This window comes from Dendropsophus ebraccatus, chromosome 15 (assembly GCF_027789765.1).
Source record: "Dendropsophus ebraccatus isolate aDenEbr1 chromosome 15, aDenEbr1.pat, whole genome shotgun sequence".
NCBI classification, from domain to species: Eukaryota; Metazoa; Chordata; class Amphibia; order Anura; family Hylidae; genus Dendropsophus; species Dendropsophus ebraccatus.
The window spans coordinates 26,875,536-26,896,350 of NC_091468.1; the positions used below are offsets into that span (position 1 = coordinate 26,875,536).

Below are 20,815 nucleotides of genomic sequence, written 5' to 3' on the forward strand. Positions count from 1 at the left end.
GACGCTACTTGCCTTTTCCATCTTCCCCCTTCCATGCTGAGTATTCCACGTTCCCAATAAAGATAATTCTCCGAAGCGGTGAGTGCCACTTCTGTATTTACCAGTATTTATTGTTCTAATACTGCCATAATGTGGTTATAATACTGCTACGATACTGCCATTATGTGGTTATTAATACTGCTATAATCTGCTATAATGTTCTTATAACACTGTCATTATACTGCTTGAATACATACAAAGTATATGAAGGGCATTTAATAATGTAGTACAACACCACTCCAAAGGGCCCAAATAATACTAGCAGGATAGGTACCACACAACCGGCAAATAATACTGCCATAGAGTGCACACGTAATAAAGCCAAAAAAAACCCCACATAACTGCACTACCATAACAGCGTACAAATAATACCACTAGTGTCAGATAATGTTACCATAGACAGTGCAGATGGTACCATTATTCAGCCAATAAGACTGCCATACAGTACTTACATATTACTGCAACACATCATCTACATCAGGGATGGGGAACCTACTGCCCTCCAGCTGTTGTTAAAGAACAATTCTCATCATGCCTGGACGGACAAAGCTTTAGGTTCTCTATCCCTTGTCTACATATCAGTACTATAAAGAAGGCAGATATTGCTGTTATATGGATCAATATAACAGCATCCCACAGTTCCCTGCCTTAGCCCTATGTCTTAGTACCCAGGCCAAGGCTTCCTGGCACTATAGGCACATCCCCCCCCCCCCCAGCACATGCAGGCACCACATCCAGCACAGATGGCTCATGATAAAATAGGGAACTGCTGTGATTAATAACGCCCTGATGTGTCTGGCGTCTGCTGGAAAGTACCAGGTTTTATATCAGAGGAAAGAATATTCTGGGACTTTTAATAGAAACAATGAGTAAGAGCAGGATCGGCACCCAGTGCCACACCAATATTTGTGCCAACACTTCACCTATTATCCAGCTTCCTAAACATCAGAGGGTGAAATGTCGCCTGTCATGTGACTCACATCCCAGCACCCCTGGATACTTAGGGGGAGATTTATCAAATTGGTGTAAAGTAGAATTGGCTTAGTTGCCCCTAGCAACCAATCAGATTCCACCTTTCATTTTCCAAGGAATCTGTGAGGGATGAAAAGTGGAACCTGATTAGTTGCTAGGGGCAACTGAGTTAATTCTACTTTACACCTCTTTGATGAATCTCCCTCTTAGGCTGCATTCACAAGTTTCGTGTTCCGCGTAAAACACGGACGTGGAATGCCTGTAACGGACTCTCCCTGCCCGGGCAGCATCTATGGTAAGACGCTGGGAGCGGGGGAACTGTACTCATATGCGCCGTGCTGTAATGAATCAGCCGTGCGGTGCATTACAGCGCGGCGCATATCTGTACAGTTCCCCCGCTCCCAGCGTCTTATCACAGATGCTGCCCGGGCAGGGGAAAGTCCGTTACAGGCATTCCACGTCCGTGTTTTGCGCGGAACACGGAACTTGTGAATGCAGCCTAAGGGCCAGTTCACACTGAGCAAGATCGTTGGAATCCCACCGTGCGCAGTGTGCTGCCGTAAGTGAATTGAGAGGGCGCGTGCTCGTCCGCACCCTCTCCTCTCCGCTCAAAGAACTAACATGTTAGTTCTTTGAGTGGAGAGTGGCGGCAAAGGACAAGCGCGCCCTCTCCATTCACTTACCCCCGCACACTGAGCACGGCGGGAATTCCGACGATCTTGCTCAGTGTGAACTGGCCCTATGAGTGCAGAGACCTGGTTCAGTTAGGTGGGTGTGTGTGTGTGTGGGGGGGGGGGGGGCTAACCCTCTGAATTAGGGTCCGTGCACACTACGGAATTCCCGCGTATGATCCGTGGCGTATTACGTTGTTCGTACCCGCACGCAGCAGCGCGCATCTCCGCTCTTGCCGTAGACACTGTTCTATGCCCGGGCGGATTCCACATTCCGCCGTAAGACGTGGCATGTCAATTCTTTAGGTGGAATGCGGAATCCGCCCGTGCAGAGAATAGTGTCTATGGCACGGACAGAGATGCGCGCTGCAGCATTCGGGTACAAGCGACGGAATCCGCCGTGGATCATACGTGGGAATTCCGTAGTGTGCACGCACCCTCATGGGAAATTATCCTACTCAGAATAGTTGAAGCCATAGCCCTCCATTTCTCCACTATGGATGGGTGAAAATTCAGTAAAGAGAATAAATTAATTGAGTTCCCTTCCAACCACATGTTTTGACATTGGACAGCCCATGGTGTACGTTCTTACACGGGACTGCAGGTAACACAATACACACACCGTGCAGCCCCATAGGTGAATGACATACTCATCTGCGCTACACCTGTTAGCATCTCACATGGATACAGCTGGCACCCCTGGGCTGATTACAATGAGTCGGTTTTGCATATGGCCGCTGTGCAGTAAAGTCCCTGACAGGACCGGCTCCTGGACATCTTCCTTCCTCTTTCCTTTGGGGGTTTCACAATTGTTCCTTTGATTCTTACACCAGGATTTATTAGAGGGGAACTGTGATGCGGCTGCGTAATTTTACATCAAAGACTTAATGGCGGCCTTCATCTAGTATTATTAGAGGGGAGGATAGAGGACAGGTCAGGACTGTAACTACAAGGCTCACAGAGCACAGATATACATGAAAAACAGAACTACTCCTGTCCTGCATCCAACTATACTATAAAACTGATTGCAGCTCTGAATGGGGTTTAGAAACCTACAGATAACAGGTGAATGTGTAGCTCACAGAGCATTGTCTACACTGGATACGACTGTATCACTTCTCAGCTGAGAGCAGGACTAGCTATATACAATGTATCTGTCAGGAGAAAAGCCTGCACAGCTCACAGAGCATTGTCTACACTGGATACAATTGTATCACTTCTCAGCTGAGAGCAGGACTAGCTATGTACAATGTATAAGTCTGAGGTCCAGGCTGTTTAGCTTACAGAGCATTGTCTACACAGGATATGACTGTATCACCTTTCAGCTGAGAGCAGGACTAGCTGTGTTCAATGTATCAGTCTGGAGACAAGGCTGTAGAACTCACAGAGCATTGTCTACACTGGCAACAACTGTATCACTTCTCAGCTGAGAGCAGGACTAGCTATGTACAATGTATCAGTCTGGAGACAAGGCTGCAGAGCTCACAGAGCATTGTCTACACTGGATACAATTGTATTACTTTTCAGCAGAGAGCAGGACTAGCTATGTACAATGTATTAGTGTCCAGGATATTTAGCTCACAGAGCATTATCTACACTGGATACAATTGTATCACTTCTCAGCTGAGAGCAGGACTAGCTATGTACAATGTATCAGTCTTGGGTCCAGGCTGTTTAGCTCACAGAGCATTGCCTACACTGGATAAAACTGTATCACTTTTCAGCAGATAGCAGGACTAGTCATGTACAATGTATTAGTGTCCAAGATATTTAGCTCACAGAGCATTGTCTACACTGGATACAATTGTATCACTTCTCAACTGAGGTTTTTCTTTTAGCTAATTTATTAATCAGATTCATGTGTAATTATTTTTCGTTTTTACGCAACACATTGCACAGCAGTACTCCACTCCTAGCCTGCCATAGTTTTTAGTTAAGTTGCTTTAGCCAAAAAAACTGCAAGTTTCATCAAGGCCAGTGCGCCTACTGATATTTTTTCGCGTAAGGTCCCCTAAGATGCAGATCTTGTCCTTATAGGCGGATTACACTTTATTACAGGTCAGGCTGATATAAGGCACGGTTGTCATCTCCTCCATCATGGCCGCCTTCGGTGCACAGACCACAGGCTGCTGCTACACTCGAAATTCTTTCTTGACTTAAAGCTGTAAATCCTTCACTTCAGGGAGAAGCCTCTTTTGGTCTTTTGTGTCTGGAACGTTGGATTTACTTTGTCTCTTTGTCACAACTTGTCAGTCCGCTGGAAAAACTTGTTCTTCAGAAGCGCAGCTTTCACCTAATCCGCCCGTCAATCCTGCGGCCGGAGGCGGTGATAGAACCGGCAAGCGTCAGATCTCGGGCTCGGCGCAGTCACTATGGTCTCTGTCACATTCTTCAGATGATTGACAGGACTTTGTCTCTGATCTGAGTTTGGAGGATAAAAAAAGTTTTCCCAACGTAACTATTATGTATGAAACATGCCTGATGGCGAACTGTGCACGATACAGAGACGCTGCTATTGGATTACAGTAAATTGTGAGTTATGAATAAAGTTGTTTAGTTACAAAAAAAAAGGAAGAAGCATAATTTAAAAAAAGACAGACCCATCAACAGCTGCCTGTCAAGGTTTTTCATTTTTGTGATGGATTTTTGATTGATGGATCCATCAACAGCAGTTTGTTGAGGTTTTCCAAGTAGCAGTGGAGTTTTGTGATGGATGGATCCGTCAACAGCAGATGGTTTCCACTGAACACTGGCATTTTGGGACTGAGCAGCTTGCTTGTTGGTTGTCACCATGTAAGAGTAGAGTAAAAGAAATTTGTTTTTAAAGTAATTTGACAGTAATTTGTTTTTACCTTCAGGAAACCATCAGGAAAAGCCTTCACTATTTCCTGATCCCTCTATAGAGTATTATACCACCATATCCCCTTCATGTACAGTGCCATCCTCTCCTCCTCGTGTACCGTGCCACCCACTCCCCCTCATGTACATCATCCAGTTTCTCGTGAGGGAGGTTGGGGGGGATTGGGCTGGCAAGGTCCGGGGAGAGCAGGGGTTGATTGGGGCAGGGTTTGGGGTGCTCGGCCACCCAGGCGGGCCGCGTTAAGCTGAGGGCCAGGGGGTGGAGGGGGGAATCGGGCGGCAGACAGCCCTGTGGTGAGGTCACGGAGCCGGGCAGATTTTAGTGTTGAGGTCCGTGGGGGGGGGGGGGGGGTAAGGGGGGCGGCGGGCAGCCCTGTGGTGAGGTCTGGGTTGAGGGGGGGCAGAGGCGGTGTGATCGGGCGGCGGGCAGCCCTGTGGTGAGGTCCGGGGGCAGCGGGCAGCCCTGTGCTGAGGTCTGGGTGGCGGGTAGAGAGGTGTGCTGAGGTTGCGGGGGTGCCGGCTCTCAACCAATCTGGAATCCCGGTCACTTTCCTGATGTACATCAGGAAAGTGCCTGTGATTCCAGCGCTCCCATAGACTTCTATGGGGGCGTCCGTTCCAGAATTCCGGATGAAAATAGGACAGGATCTAAAAATTCTGATTCTAATTTTTTCCGGAACGGACACCCTTTGGGAAAAATCCTGAAGGGTGTCTGTCACTAATGTAAGCCTATGGGTCCGGACAGATTTTACATGTGAAGGGGGCCTCAGATGTAGCAGAGCTGACTGCACCCTATTCTGCATCATCTGCACATTGTGATAATTCTTGGAGGAGGATCATATAGTAAATCACCTTCCATAGCTACAGAAGTTGATCATATTGAGACAAACTCAGCTCTGCTACATTGGACAATGTCAGCTACATTTCTATGTAATTTATGTCAGGAGGCATAACCGGCGCACATAACTATCCTGCCATCCGCTAATAAATCTACAGCAACAAGGAAGAATTATCATCAGACTAATGGAGCCGTAATTACCAGAGATGCGAAAACCAAAAATCCGGCGCCGCTTCTGCGCTGAGTGCAGTGACTCCCGCGTCACCATTAATGGAGACAGATGTGACATTTATGAGGAGGGCGCATTGTCCCAATGTGACCTGAAATCAGGGAAAAGAAAGAGTCTGTGTGTATACAGAGAGCTGAGATTGTTACATGTAGCAGAGATGAGTTTGTCACTTTGGATATCTGATTAGGATCTGAGGTGACACAATACAGAGTTCAATGTTCCCCAACCTGTTACATAATTACAACTCATATTATGTCCTGACAGCCTTCAGGTGTCAAGGAACTTTGCAGTACAACTCCCATCATCTCCAACGTTCTGTAACACAGTGACATCGATGATGCAATGAGACAGAGATGACACTTTCAGCTCTGCTACATGTAAACAGCCCTATGCATCTTTGCTTCTCTCTTCTTCATTTCACGCTTGTTTGTTTTACTCTGAAATATAAAGCAATAGGATCCTTTTGCTTCAAGGCAACAATTAACAAGCTGCTGTTGATGGATCTTTTTTATAAGTGCCTGTATTTAGTGCTATTAACACATACGGCTGACATGTAATGTTTTGCTGTGTGTTTAAGGATTTGTTCTACTATTGTGGTAGCCACATGAAGATTGCGCCATAAGCGGTGGCGAATGATCATGTGACTTTGCTAGTCACGCAACCATTGTGGGCTGGTTATGTCAATGTATGTTCTAGTACTCTCATCTGATTCTACCCACACGGCTTAAGGCAAGTTAGTCAGTTGACCTACGATTCATCCTATTGAAGTAAATCTGCTTTAGCAAATATACATGATGTAGCAGAGCTGAATTTGTTAACTCTTTGGATTACTCATAGCACTAAAGACACATAACACAGTAAATGAGCAGCGGCAGCTTTTGTTTTGTGCATCGTAAAACTTTCTATGAATTAAAACAATACAACAGGATTGTGTAGAGTGAAACGACTGATAATGCATGGTGCCACATGACCAGCACAGCTCTGCTATACCTCAAATTTAATTTTGAAATATCTGTATGTGTTGTGCCAGGTGACAAGAACAGCTCTGCTATATTTCAAGCTTAAAGTGTCACTGTCGTTTTAAATTTTTTTTTTTTTTTTTGCAGATATCAATAGTACAGGTGATTTTAAGAAACTTTGTAATTGGGTTTATTAGCCGAAAAAATGCATTTTTATCATGAAAAGCAGTTTGAAGCTCTCTGTCTTTATGGTTTTCTATGGAGAAGGGAGGGGTGGAGGGAGATGAGGCACCAAAATAGGACAACAAAGAGTTCATTTACAGCTACATCACCAGGCTATCTCCTCTGAAGTCAGAACTGAATACCATTTCTGAATACAGGCTTTTACACAGCTCCCACTGTGCAATCCTTTGTTCTCTGCTGGTGACTAATCTCCCTCCTCCCCTCTCCATAGAACAGACAGGGCTCGACTGATGTAAAAGAGTCGAGATTTCCTGATAATGAGCAGTGAATGAGAAAGAAGAGGATAGGGGGGAACCTCTTTTTGAATGCAGATAATGGCATATTTGCCTAATAAACCCTATTACAAAAATTCTTAAAATCACTTGGACTATTGATTTCTGGGGGAAAAAAACCCCAACGGTGACTCTTTAATTTTTTAATTACTCTATAACAATCTTAATGTGTACTTGTATATGATGAACTGTAGCACATTCTATACCCTTTAAGTATCAACATTACCCTACAGCTGCATGACAGCTATAATGGTGGCCATCATGGTTGTCACAAAGCAAGCTATAACTAAACACTTGCTAAAAGAATACGACTTAGGGGCGTCTAGGTGACTTGTTGGTTAATAACCGCCTAATATGGGAGTCTGTCGGCAAAAAATGGAAAGTTCATTTAAGTATGAATATTACTCAGTAGAAATAGGTACATTCATGATCACTGAGCTAAGTGTTAAAGTATCATGCTAGGTGACAACCACTGTATCTGTTAGTAGATACCAAATCATATTGGTTGTCATTATTAGAAGATTAAAAGGGGCTATCCTTAATAAGAAAGCTTAGGTTCTTTCTTCTAGAAACAGCGCTATTCTTATCGTCAGTTTCACTATATTATTGCAGCTCAGTTTCATTTAAAAGAGCCTAGTTGTAATACCAAAGAACAAGGACAAGACTGGCGCTGTTTTTGGAAGCCATGTTTTTCTACAACTGATTTACCCCTTTAAAGAGAAAAGCAGATGAGCCCTGATAAGATGGATAGATGGAAGAAATAAGAAGACTGGAGAGTCAGGATTTGGATACTGGGGCGGCTTCGGGAGGCTCATAGTAAGTGAAATCAGGAGACGTCACCTTGTTTTATTTGCAGGCTGTAAACAAAATACGAGCATTACTGTGTAAATCACGCGGCGCTCGTAAAGGGGTGCGCGACCTCCTGGAGTGACATTTACAATGGTGACTGATGGGCCGCAGGATTATAGATGATCTTAACAGAGGTCAGAACTCCAGGATCTGGTACAAAACTCCAAATCCTCTACCCTCAGCCACCACTAGGGGAGCTCAGGAGCTTACTGCATACTGTGTTATTCTTTAGCTCCCCCAGTGGTGGCGGCAGGAAGTGCAATTTTAATATATAATATTAACTTTTATCAGAACCTGGAGCTGTAATCCTTATAAAGATTATATATAAAGAATGCTGAGCCTATAGAGATTAAATAATATATTATACATTCTCTTAAAGGGACAGTACAACAATTCCCAAATGTAGATATCCTTGTGTTCCATGTTTAATGGTTCTCAGGAAAGCTAAATGACTCTCCTATTTCTGAAAATCATTGTATGGCACCTCCTAGACTGAATGGCAAGTTACACTTACATGTGGTCAAGAGATTTGCCAATACATAAGACCTTTAGGGTTCTAGAAAAGCTGGGTGATAACTTACTCAAAGGGATATCTCTGTACTAATCTATGCTAGGCTCTTGAATCTCAGTAATATGGGAATTTATAGCAACATAATAAGGCTATTTAGGACTCTAGGAAAGCTGGGTAGGAGCTGTAATGGAGGTCACAGTGAGTACCCAGCTTTCCTAGGAACACATAAGATGCCGTAGAACTGCTATATACTAGGACCGGGATCTAGGGAACCTGCGGACCTCCAGCTGCTGCAAGATCACATCTCCCATCATGTCTGCACAGCTATCCAGGCATGATGGGAATTACAGTTTTGCAACAGCTGGAGGTCCGCAGGTTCCTCAACCCTGTTCTAAAACGTGTCTCTCTACACATTTTGTCGGTCAGGAATATAGTTGGGATGATGGGGATCTGGATCCTTCCAACAGTCCAGGAAAGATCTGAGAAGAACATTAAAGTGGATTCATTATGGTGCATGTCGCCGGGCGTGAAAGCCGCATTATCTTACATTACAGGCAGGTAATGACCTCGGTAATTAAAGGAACTGTCAATATGGTTTAATGGCTGAGATGTTGTCAGAGGACAGGGCAGGGACTATGGGTATATACCGTATATTATTTTCTACAAAGCGTAATTACACATCAGGACAGTACAACTGATACATGACAGATAGCGGAGGATGGGTGTTATAGGAACGCTCTGTCGCTAACAATCAATGACCTTCATGGAACAGCCAACATCCTCATCGGATTCAATTATTTGTTTCATTTATTACTCTGTAGTGTAGTATAAAATATGTAACTACCTAGAAACCATCAACAAGCATGGTAACTGATCTTTGTTATTTTTTTATGTGTGAATACATGATACTCACTAACCTGACACTAAAGGGGTTGTCCAGGATTAAAAAAAACATAGCTGCTTTATTTATTTTTTTTTTTTTACAGCTCAGCTCTATTCACTTTAATAAAACTGCAATACCAGACGCAACCTGAAGACAAGAGTGGCGCTGTTTCTGCAATAAACAGCAGCCATTAGCTAAAGACAGCCTTAAGAGATCACGTCATCTGACCTGACTGTGATAAACTCCAGCATGTACGGGGCTTTGGCCTGCGCTGTCATTGTCCTACAATTGTAATAAAATAAATACAAAAAAATAAAATTACAATTCAAAAAGTTTACATTTTATTGCTGTAAAAAAATGATCAGTGACTCCTTTTCTTTCTAGCAGGATTGCAGCATGGGCATCGCCACAAATTCCACAGAAATTTAAGCAAATTTAATCATGTAACTCACAGATATTCCTGGAAACCAAATACCGGCCCTGCAATCCTGCTGCGCCAGTGTGAATGTAGAGATACAAAACACAACACACTCAGCTCTGCTACATCTGAGTAGCTTGTTCCATCGCTTTGGTCGTTCTTTTTCTATTTTGATGGAATTTCCTGCAAATGATTAAACAGAAATAATGTCCTGGAGACTTCATACATTTACAAAGCATTACAGCTAAAAACTGATTTATATTGTGGGACCCCGGCCACCACCAAATGCTTGGACCGTGTCCAGGGGGGTGGGCAGTCTCAGAAGGGATCGGGGTACAGGGGTTGTTGATGACGCAACAGGGAGGGGGCTCATATTGCAGAAAAACAGAAATATATAGATAGGGAGGTTGTTGTTTTTTTTTCATCCCCCTCCAAAACTGTTTTTAGGCTTGGGCTGAAGACCCCTGGAGTAGTTCAGTTCCTGGTATGTGATTGGTTACAGCTTTCCATTGGCGAATGCGGCTTCTTGGAACTGAGGAACAAAACTTCTAAAATAAGCCCTGAAAAGAAACAAATGGAGGGTTATTGATCAGAATATAATACAGGAGGTGCTAAGCTGAACTACAGCCGGGCCTAGAGAAGTCATAACCTTCAACACTGTCATGAAAGCACAGGATGAGGAGTGATCTGCTCTACTAACTTCTGTAGAGCAGGGTGCACCCACAGATAGTCTAGAGGGTTCTGAGGGCCATTGCCAAAACTAGTTGCTAAGCCCACCCCTTCTTACAGAAACGGCATCAACAGAACATTAGGGCACAGTGAAGAATAATCTGCTCTACTGATTTCTTTAGACCTGGTTAAAAAGGGATCTCCATTCCTCTAAGTGAGCTGGTTATTTGGCAAAACCTACTGCTAAACCCTGCCCCTGCTTAGGGAAACTATGTCAACAGAAATTAGGGCATCGTAATGGATGTGGGGATTAAAACTAATCTGACTTTTTCACTGGTTGGAATGGTGGTCTGCAGTCCTCTAAGCTGCTAGGCTACACAATATAACCTAATGCTAGCCCCACCCCTGACTGCTTTAAACAAAGGTACACCACCGAGTAAAACCGCCTCATATATACATATAGCTAGCCCCACCCCCCGCTTAGAGAAACGGTATCAACAGAGCATTGGGCATGGTGGTGAAACAAGTAATCTGCTCTACTAACATCCTCAGATCAAAGAACAGCACTGAGTGAACCAGGGGTCTGTAGACCTCTTAGCTGACAGGCAATAAAGTAAACCAATTGCCAGGCCCGCCCCTGCTTAGAGAGACGGTATCAAAAGAAAATTTGGATGTGATCATGGAAGAGGGTGGGGAATAGTGAGGAGTAACTGTCACTATGATTTTTTCAGTGTACATGGTTAGGTGGAACATAGGTCAAAAAAACCTTTAACATGTTTGGTCACAAAGCAAAACCAATTGCTAGGCCCACCCCTGCTTAGTGAATATGTATTTATAGTGCACTAGAGGTCATCGGTGAGGCACTTCAGGTGGCTGCACTTCCACCATTGTTCAGAATAGTTATAATAATCAAGACTCAATAATACAATACAATAATCAAAACTCAATGACAATTATAATAGGTTAAAAGAAAAGACTGGAAAAAAAAATGACTAAAAAAAGATGGATGAAGGCTACACTGTAGGATGCACTATGAAGTTCGATAGCATACACTGAAATCCCAGTCCTGTGAACTAAAGCAATGATAAGGTTAAGGTGAACTGGCAGGAGAAGCATCCTATTATACTGACAGGGAGTAAGCAAGGCGGTACTTAAAGCGCCATCACCTGACTGCACAGCCCAAGCCTTAATCCTATAAAAACCCTACACCTTACATACACCCCATACTGTGGAAACGTCTTCCACCTGCTCATCAGGGTAACAGAGTTCAGTGTCACATTAATAAGGAGAATTACAGATTTGTGAGACAAGAGCATTTCCACCTCGTAATAACAGGATTAGGAGCAGTAATCCCCGCAGCACCTGAAATAGGGAGTCATCTCGCCCGAGTACCACCCTAAATACTGGCGATACCCGCACCTTATACTGCAAGTAATGTCACTACCAAACACAAAAACTGCCAAAATATAGCTTTATAATAGGTATATTCTTATATATAAAAAGCAGTATTATAGTAGTTATATTCTTTTATACAGGAGTAGTATTATAGTAGTTATATTCTTGTATATAGGAGCAGTATTATAGTAGTTATATTCTTATATATAAAAAGCAGTATTATAGTAGTTATATTCTTGTACATAGGAGCAGTATTATAGTAGTTATATTCTTGTATACAGGGGGCAGTATTATAGTAGTTATATTACTGTATATAGGAGCAGTATTATAGTAGTTATATTCTTATATATAAAAAGCAGTATTATTGTAGTTATATTCTTGTACATAGGAGCAGTATTATAGTAGTTATAATCTTGTATATAGGGGCAGTATTATAGTAGTTATATTCTTGTATATAGGGGCAGTATTATAGTAGTTATATTCTTGTATATAGGAGCAGTATTATAATAGTTATATTCCTGTACATAGGAGCAGTGTTATAGTAGTTATATTCTTGTATACAGGGGGCAGTATTATAGTAGTTATATTACTGTATATAGGAGCAGTATTATAGTAGTTATATTCTTATATATAAAAAGCAGTATTATAGTAGTTATATTCTTGTATATAGGGAGCAGTATTATAGTAGTTATAATCTTGTACATAGGGGCAGTATTATAATAGTTATATTCTTGTACATAGAAGCAGTATTATATTAGTTATATTTTAATACATAGGAGCAGTATAATAGAAGTTGTATTTTACACAGCGAGCTGTATTTATATTTCTGTACATAGGTGGCAGTATATGGCACAGTATAACAGTAAATAGTGTACACAGGAAGCAGTGTTACAGTAGTAATTCCTGCACTGTTAATGGTAACAGATCTGTCTAAGCTGCGTAAAAGTGTCTTCAAGCAGATCCATCATGGCCGACGTCACTGGGTTTGTTTCACCTAATAGAGTACCATACTGTAGCTATTTCTTTCCTAATTTAAAGATTAGAGCACTTTTTCTTTTCTGCCTTTTAGTCTGATTTTCCCTTCAGCTTCTCCTCCTCACTTTTAGGTCTTATGTATATTGATCCTAACTGTAGATGTTTCTGCAATAAGCGGTGCTGCTCAGTTTACGGGATGTTACAGACATGAATGATCGCTGTATCAGGTACAGCTGGCGACTGACATCTCGTGACCAATCATATGAAACCACATAAAGTTCTGCCACATTCAGCTCTCAGTTACATATTCTTTTCTTCTTTGCAGATCAGTAGGCATGATGGGTAAACGTAGTGACTTTGATTGCATGGAGAGTGTTGGTTCCAGTGTTTCTGAAACCGCCACATCTGTTGTGAATGGATGAATCCAGGACAGACATGACAGAGGATAATAGAGCGGCAGGCCATGTTTGGGTGATCCAAGAGGTAAAAATCAGGTGACATATTTGCTATCTAGGCTACAATGTACCAAACTAGATCAACTTGTCTGCAATGTCAGACAAGTTGTTCTATGTTGGGTATATAGTGTCAACTTGGCTTCAATAGCTGAAAGATTAATAAGGTGTCCCTAATAACCCCGCATCATTGCAAACGACTTCTCACAAGGAAAGAGATCAATGCAGCTTGGATATATGGCATATATAGTCTGGAGTGATGAGCACCATTTCCCGCTGAACCATATGAATGGGTATGACTACCAGGTCTATATCTGTCCATATCCTGTGGGTGCACCACTGGGGCTCAATAAGCTGGTGTTGGCTGTGTCATGGTCAGGGAAATGTGTGAGGACTATTGGTGATCATACCACAACCCTGAATGGTGAACACTATAGGGACCTGTATAGTTGACCACCTGCCCCATATATTTAGGTCTTCCACAATGACAATTCCATGTTACAGCAGGAATATGGTCCGTGTCATGAGGCTTGGTCTACCAGGGAGTGGTTGGAGGAACACATTGATGATTTTCCACGCGGCTTTGGCCCCCAAATCCACCGTTACCCATTGACTTGTCTGGAATATTCTGGAAAGGGCTGTGAGATCTGTTCCTACTGTGGAGCTGCTGTAGCTGGCATGGGTTGAGCTTGGAGGATGTTCACTATCTTGTGGAATCTACTCCTTAACCTCTGCAAGTTAGATTAGAGATGATCGAACACTGGGATTTTGCAGGTTCGAGCGAATTCGCACCTTCTCGAACCTGCACCATTTGACTCCCGCAGTCTTCCCAGTCCGTGGGGAAGGAGGAGACAGCCCGAGTACCACCTGGAATTCCGGGATACAGCCTAGGTAATAGGCCGTATCCCAGAATTTCAGGCGGTACCCAGGCTGTCTCCTCCTTCCCGACGGACTGGGAAGGCACTGGGAATCAAATGCTGCAGGTTCGAGAAGGTGCGAGTTCGCGCGAACCTGCAAAATCACGAATTTCGATCATCTCTAGTTATGATGGCCCATTGAGCCGGCGGTCCACAGGCAGTGACCGTTCAGTGTGGACAGCTCTGGAGGTTAAAATTCCAATAATCCGGCATCCTTGTTATTCCTGAATTACTACATGATCATGAATGGGCAAGTGCTGGTGAGAAGCTTCTGCTACATGTCATGGATGTGATGAGGGAATAAATCACTGCTGATCTGGTCTAGGAGGGTTTTTTTTCAACATTTGTCGGATTAGCCAGCTTTCCACATGGTCAGTTATGGAATTATACTGTGTTAGTTCTAGATTAGGACTGTTGTATGTGAATGGTGAGGAACAGAAAATCCTTACATGTATCCAATCCTCCATTTTATTTGGGTCAACAGCAGAAGCTTGTTTCCCATGGACTCCATATTATGGTATTTTCATGGTACCTTTAGTCCTTGATATGGTCTGTCTTAGTATGGTCCCAGTATGGACGTTCTATAGTATAAAGTTTTTGTTGTGTTCTTGATATGGCTTTTTTCTGGTACCCGTTCTATACTGTTGTACTTTGTTATGACATGCTTGAGAAAGGCTTAGTTATATGTGGGTGCTGAAACGCCTTGCGCTTATTAATAAATTATTTGTACTCCTGAATTGATGGTCCAATTCTACTGCATCTATCACGGACTGTGGTAACCATTCACCTGCGCTTGGGATTTCATAGAGGATCAAGTGGCACGATAGGTCTGGATCGAGCCATTCTGTCTTACATACTGTTGTCCTTGACATTGTTGCTTCCTAATGAGATCTTTCTGTATTTCGATCTGTGGGGTCTGTCCCTTTAGCTCTATGTATGACCTGCTATGGACTTTTTATGGTATAGTAGTTTCATTGTGTTGTATATTGTTGATGTGGTCTTTTTCTAACATTGGCTCGTTGTTCTAGTGTTTTGTAGAACTTTTCATTCTTGATTAGGTCTATGTATGACAGTCTTGCTTTAGTCTAGTCTATCTGTATTGTGGCCTTTTTATGGTACCTTCATATGGTCTAATCCTTGCATAGTCTACTCATTGTATAGCTTATTCCTGCAGATATATAGTATGGTCCTTTCTATATATGGATTGTCAGAGGAATTGTATGGTCTGGTACCTTCATGCCACTTTCTATGCTTGCTGTAGTCCAAGCCTAGTATGGCCCGACCCTGTCTATCTATGGTACAGGCCTAGTGGGCTGTCTATAGTTTGTTGTGTTTTCAGTGATTCTTTATGTTATCAATGAAAACTTTGTAGTAGTTTTTATCCCTGTTATGGTCTCTTCTTAACATGTGCCTGTTCTCCCTGTAGCATGGACCATCCCTCCAATGCTACATAAGATAATCTTTGGCGCTGCTCTCTGCACAGCTAACATGGCACAGGCTGCCAGACTTTGGGATGGTGATTGGATGAACTTGTTCAGCAGATTACAGGTTTGCTAACAAACAGTGTTTTGTAATGTAACCTGGATACATAATAATCAGAAAATTTACGAAGTTTATATATAGAATGGCGGCCGTGGCGGATTGTGTAATGTTGAATTAATAGAAAAAAAATATCACAAATGAGGGCAAAGTTTGCTTTACTAAGAAAGTTGATAACAACTGAAATGTCCTGAGCAAGGGATTTTTTAGGTAGAGAGCTCCTTTATGTTTTACAAACTTTATTGAAAATCAGAATCAGTGAACAGCCGCAGCAGAGGTCTCTCTCCACCTTTAAGCAAAGTTATTTTCTCTCTTCTTCCGAAGTTTCTGAGAAATCCAATGACCCTGACCTGTCATTACGGAGCGCGCAGGGAGGGGCTCCCAAACCGAGTCTAAAGGTTACTTCTTGGGAGTAGAATACAAACAAACAGCCCATAAAACCAGTTGTGATAAACAAGGCATCCACGGCCCGGGACAGGGCAAACCCTGCTGTCAGGCGGCCAAGAACAGGTTGTTTTGGGTGTCAGGTATAATCACAAACAAGTTTTCCAGGTCCTGGGACAAGTCAGTGCAAGAAGGTAAAAAGTAACCAAAAAGGAAAAATATACATAACCACTGAAGGAGATGAAACTACAATGCTCAGCATCCTGACAGCAGCTGGGAATGCTGGGAGTTGTAGTCTCACCATCGCTTAGACTACTGGTGGATTCACAACTGTATGCCATGGATGAATCCTATACTAAATCAGCATGTCTTGAAGTGAATTTCGCTGATTGTGAAATCTGCCACAAAATTCTCATATCTTTCCTCTGTTCGCACTAGGCTAATCAAAAAATGAGATCCCACTGATCAGCTGTCATCTGTGATGAATCCAGGCGGTAAGTGTTCAACTTTCCTACAATGCCCCTATAGAAGAAACTAAGCTTTAATTTACATTAATAGATCATGTCTGCAGTGCAGGATAGGACCGGTGATCAGATGCTCTGCACTTGGATGTAAACAGTGTACAGAGCCGGAAACCTCAGCTCCATCCATTGTGTAGTGGTCATATTGGGGTACTACAGAGCAGCTCTGATTGAAATGAATGAGGCTGAGCTGCAATACCATACGCGACCTGTGGACAGGGGTGGCGCTGTGTCTAGAAGAATGCCGCCATGTTTTATCAATCCTGTACAACCATACTATACTATTCCTATTGTAAAAAATAAAAGCTGGTGTGAACAGAGCCTAAGGGCCCTATTCCACCGGACGATTATCGTTCAGATTATCGTTAAATCGTTCGAATTTAAACGATAATCGTGCGGTTGAAATGCAGTTAACGATTAACGACCGAACTAGAAATCGTTGATCGCTTTATAAGACCTGGACCTATTTTTATCGTTGCTCGTTCGCAAAACGTTCGCATTGAATAAGACATCGTTCGGTCGTTTGCAATAGATACGAACGCAATAGCGAAGAAATAGCAAGAAAAAACGATCGCAATTACGATCATAAGTAACGATTATCGTTCCATGGAAATGAGTGAACATTTTCAGGTCTTTCGCAATAGCGGTCGTTTGAGATTGTTAATCATTAACGATTATGCAAACGATAATCGTCCGGTGGAATAGGGCCCTTACTCTGAATGATCAGCGTGACTCAAATACTGGTCTGCAATATAGCTACATCCCAACCCCTTATACACTTGACCACGCCCCTTTTCTATTATGTGCAAACCACGTAATTAACGTGGTAACAGTCACGTAAGGCATTGCTTTTTTTGCCCAGGAGATCTACAGAAAAATATATATATATAAAAAAAAAAAAAGCAAAAACCTAAAGTATAAAAGACAATGAACAAAAACTTCTCTAATTCTTTTCACTTAGAAACTTTGTTTTTTTGCAGTATTTACTGGGAAAGACAGAAGATGAGGCGCGGGGGCGAGAGAGCGCACACACAGCCGGTATTAGTGTCATGTAAAGTGGAGGATTATGGGTGAAGGCTATCAGTGTTACAATGAAGAAGATATAATTAAGGCATAATCCTATTCTCTCGCTGCTTTTTGGAAGTGAAAGTAATGCCCCCATTAAGAGGCTGCTGAAGGCTGCTTCTAAAATAGCGCTGTCAGAGCGCAGTGTAATTACACGCTTCGCAGGCACCAGAGGAACGAGACGCAACTTGCGAGGACTTTTTTTTTTCTTTTTGGAGAGGTTTAAAGTTCTGCATCTGCTGGAGAAGAATCCGTCAACCTGAATGTAACATGTGTCTGCCTCTAGGGTCTCATCAGGCCGAAGCCTTAACCCCTTCAGGACAGAGCTGAATCTGACAATACAGTATGTTGCAGATTTCATTCTGGGTCCTCCAGGTGGTAACTGTATTGCCACACAGGTCTCTCTACGACTATTAGAGCTAAATGCAGGGAGGGGCTAAAGAGGACTGTGCAGCTGTAATTGTATGGCCACACAGTTCTCTCTATGATCATACAGGCAAGTGCAGGTAGGAGATAGAGATGAATGTGCAGCTGTAACTGTATGACCACACAGTTCTCTCTATGATCATAGAGATGAAAGCAGGGAGGAGAAAGAGAGGACTGTGCAGCTGTAACTATATGACAACACAGTTCTCTCTATGATCATAGAGATGAAAGCAGGGAGGAGAAAGAGAGGACTGTGCAGCTGTAACTATATGACAACACAGTTCTCTTTATGATCATAGAGATGAATGCAGGGAGGGGAAAGAAAAAACTGTGCAGCTGTAACTGTATGACCACATAGTTCTCTTTATGATTATATAGGTAAGTGCAGGAAGGAGATAGAGAGGACTGTGCAGCTGTAACTGTATGACCACATAGTTCTCTTTATGATTATATAGGTTAGTGCAGGAAGGAGATAGAGAGGACTGTGCAGCTGTAACTGTATGAACACATAGTTCTCTTTATGATTATATAGGTAAGTGCAGGAAGGAGATAGAGAGGACTGTGCAGCTGTAACTGTATGAACACATAGTTCTCTTTATGATTATATAGGTAAGTGCAGGAAGGAGATAGAGAGGACTGTGCAGCTGTAACTGTATGAACACACAGTTCTCTTTATGATTATATAGGTAAGTGCAGGAAGGAGATAGAGAGGACTGTCCAGCTGTAACTGTATGAACACATAGTTCTCTTTATGATTATATAGGTAAGTGCAGTGCAGGTAACAGAGTGCAGGGTGCCTATGGATCTGCTCACTTTATAATCCAGCACTGAGTTGGATAACCACAGAGGAGATGCGGATATTAGAGGAGAAATTACATCTTTCCAGACTGGCTGAGCATCTAATAAACATCAAACCAATGGACAGATCCTGGCAGATATAAAGCAGGTGCAATCACTGATCTCCAGATTCCTCTCCTGGGGCAGAAAGGGTAAATCCTCTGTGTTATGAAGGTATAAGGTCACGCTGTAGCTCCTGGCACTCTGTGCCCTTTATAGTGTAATTGCTGTAACATAGAATTAAGTGGGCATTTCTAGGCTGGGTGTGTACAGGCTCTCGCACGCCTGCCCCGCTGAAGCCAACCGCTCCAAATTAACATCATGTGATGTCTGAAGACGTTGGCTCCCATTTACCCCCTCACTATGTCATCTGTTAGTGAATTAACCCATAGACCCAGAACAGAGCTAGCTGGCAGAGGACCCTCCATACAGCGATCCCTGGTGCATGAAATTACATGCAGATGCTTCTCCGCACGAAGGATGGTTAATAAACCATAAAGAGTAATTACACATGATAGAAAGGAAACACTTAGTAAATAGGAAATCTTAAAGGGGCACACACTTATCACTGATTATTGTTGGTGCGCCCTTCGAGTTCCTGCATAGCAATGAATGAAGCTCACCCTACTGACTTGTATGGGTCTGAGCTGCGGTGCAATGTCTGCATAAAACACAGCATTGAAACTCCCTATATATTGCGATGGGTCAGATCCTACCAACCACAGAGCAACCACTTATCCTAAGGACATGAAATCATGTATTCCTGGGAATCCCAGCTATTCCTTAGTTTTATCCAATCCTATATTCACCCAGTTATGCTGAGCATTGTATAGTCAGTTATATTATATAAAGGGGGTATATGTTACACACTATATAGGGTGATACCCCATGCAGCAGTTATGTGGAACGGATAACTAGGGAACTAATGCGTAAAACTTAAAGGGGTATTCCGGCAAAAGTATTTTTCTTTCAAATCAGCAGGTTTCATAAAGTTATATAGATTTGTAGTTTACTTTTATTTAAAAATCTCTTCCTGTATTTACCAAAAGCTGTATGTCCTGCAGTTGTTTTCTTTTCAGTTTGATACAGTGCTCTCTACTGCCACCTCTGTCTGAGACAGGAACTGTCCAGAGCAGCAGCAAATCCCCATAGAAAACCATTACGGCTCTGTTCCTGTTCCTGTCTTGGACAGAGGTGGCAACAAAGAGCACTGTGTCAGACTGAAAAGACAACACCACTTCCTGCAGGACATATAGCAGCTTATAAGTATGGGAAGACTTGAGATTTTTAAATAGAATAGAATTACAAATCTATATAACTTTCTGAAACCATTGAATTGAAAGAAAACTAGAGTACCCCTTTAACAATGTGAAGAGAGGACGAGTCTGGAACATTCTTGGTACAGAGCCAACAGAAGATCTTACTTTGCTCGCTTTGCCATCTCGTTGCCGTCCCAGCGAGGGCTGTAGGGGTAGTTCTTCTGGGCCTGTGAATACAGTTGCCCACTGTTGGTGAAATGGTAGACGGACTGAAAGGTCAGCATGGGCTGATCCCGGGGAAAATACAGAGGCAGGTCGACTGCAAAGACACAAAAACAACATGTAAGGTAATGGTAATAAACAGAGATGCAAACAGAGAGTGATAATATGCAATGTGCAAAGACACTGAACCAGCAGGGACCACTGCCAGAAAGATAACAGAATCCTGGAAGCAGCTTTGGATGTGATTGTAGTAGAAGACAGGATACAAACCAAATTAAATGTTCTGCATCAATTTAGTTGGAAAAATACTGTAATCTTCCCCCCGCCCCAGTTACCAGGCAAGGGCAAGGTGACCGTCTCTGGCAGGGACGTGGCGTCCTCCTCCTGACCTTCACATACGCTCTTCAGTCA

General features: G+C 42.8%; 1 protein-coding gene and 1 long non-coding RNA gene across 2 annotated transcripts in view; one reads left to right on the plus strand and one right to left on the minus strand.

Annotated features, from left to right (window-relative positions):
- Nucleotides 1-17,686, plus strand: part of LOC138774426 (uncharacterized) — an 88,489-nt gene extending 70,803 nt beyond the window's left edge. The window contains exons 2-3 of the long non-coding RNA XR_011360312.1: nucleotides 16,513-16,568; nucleotides 17,576-17,686. This is a non-coding gene — a long non-coding RNA (uncharacterized lncRNA). The remainder of the gene's footprint in view (nucleotides 1-16,512; nucleotides 16,569-17,575) is intronic.
- The window catches only part of BABAM2 (BRISC and BRCA1 A complex member 2), a 97,774-nt gene continuing 86,602 nt past the window's right edge, over nucleotides 9,644-20,815 (minus strand). Inside the window, exons 11-12 of the mRNA XM_069955275.1 lie at nucleotides 20,348-20,501; nucleotides 9,644-10,303 (exon numbers count right to left, since the gene is read on the minus strand). Coding sequence (XP_069811376.1) covers nucleotides 10,240-10,303; nucleotides 20,348-20,501 — 218 coding nt within the window. The 3' untranslated portion in view covers nucleotides 9,644-10,239. The remainder of the gene's footprint in view (nucleotides 10,304-20,347; nucleotides 20,502-20,815) is intronic.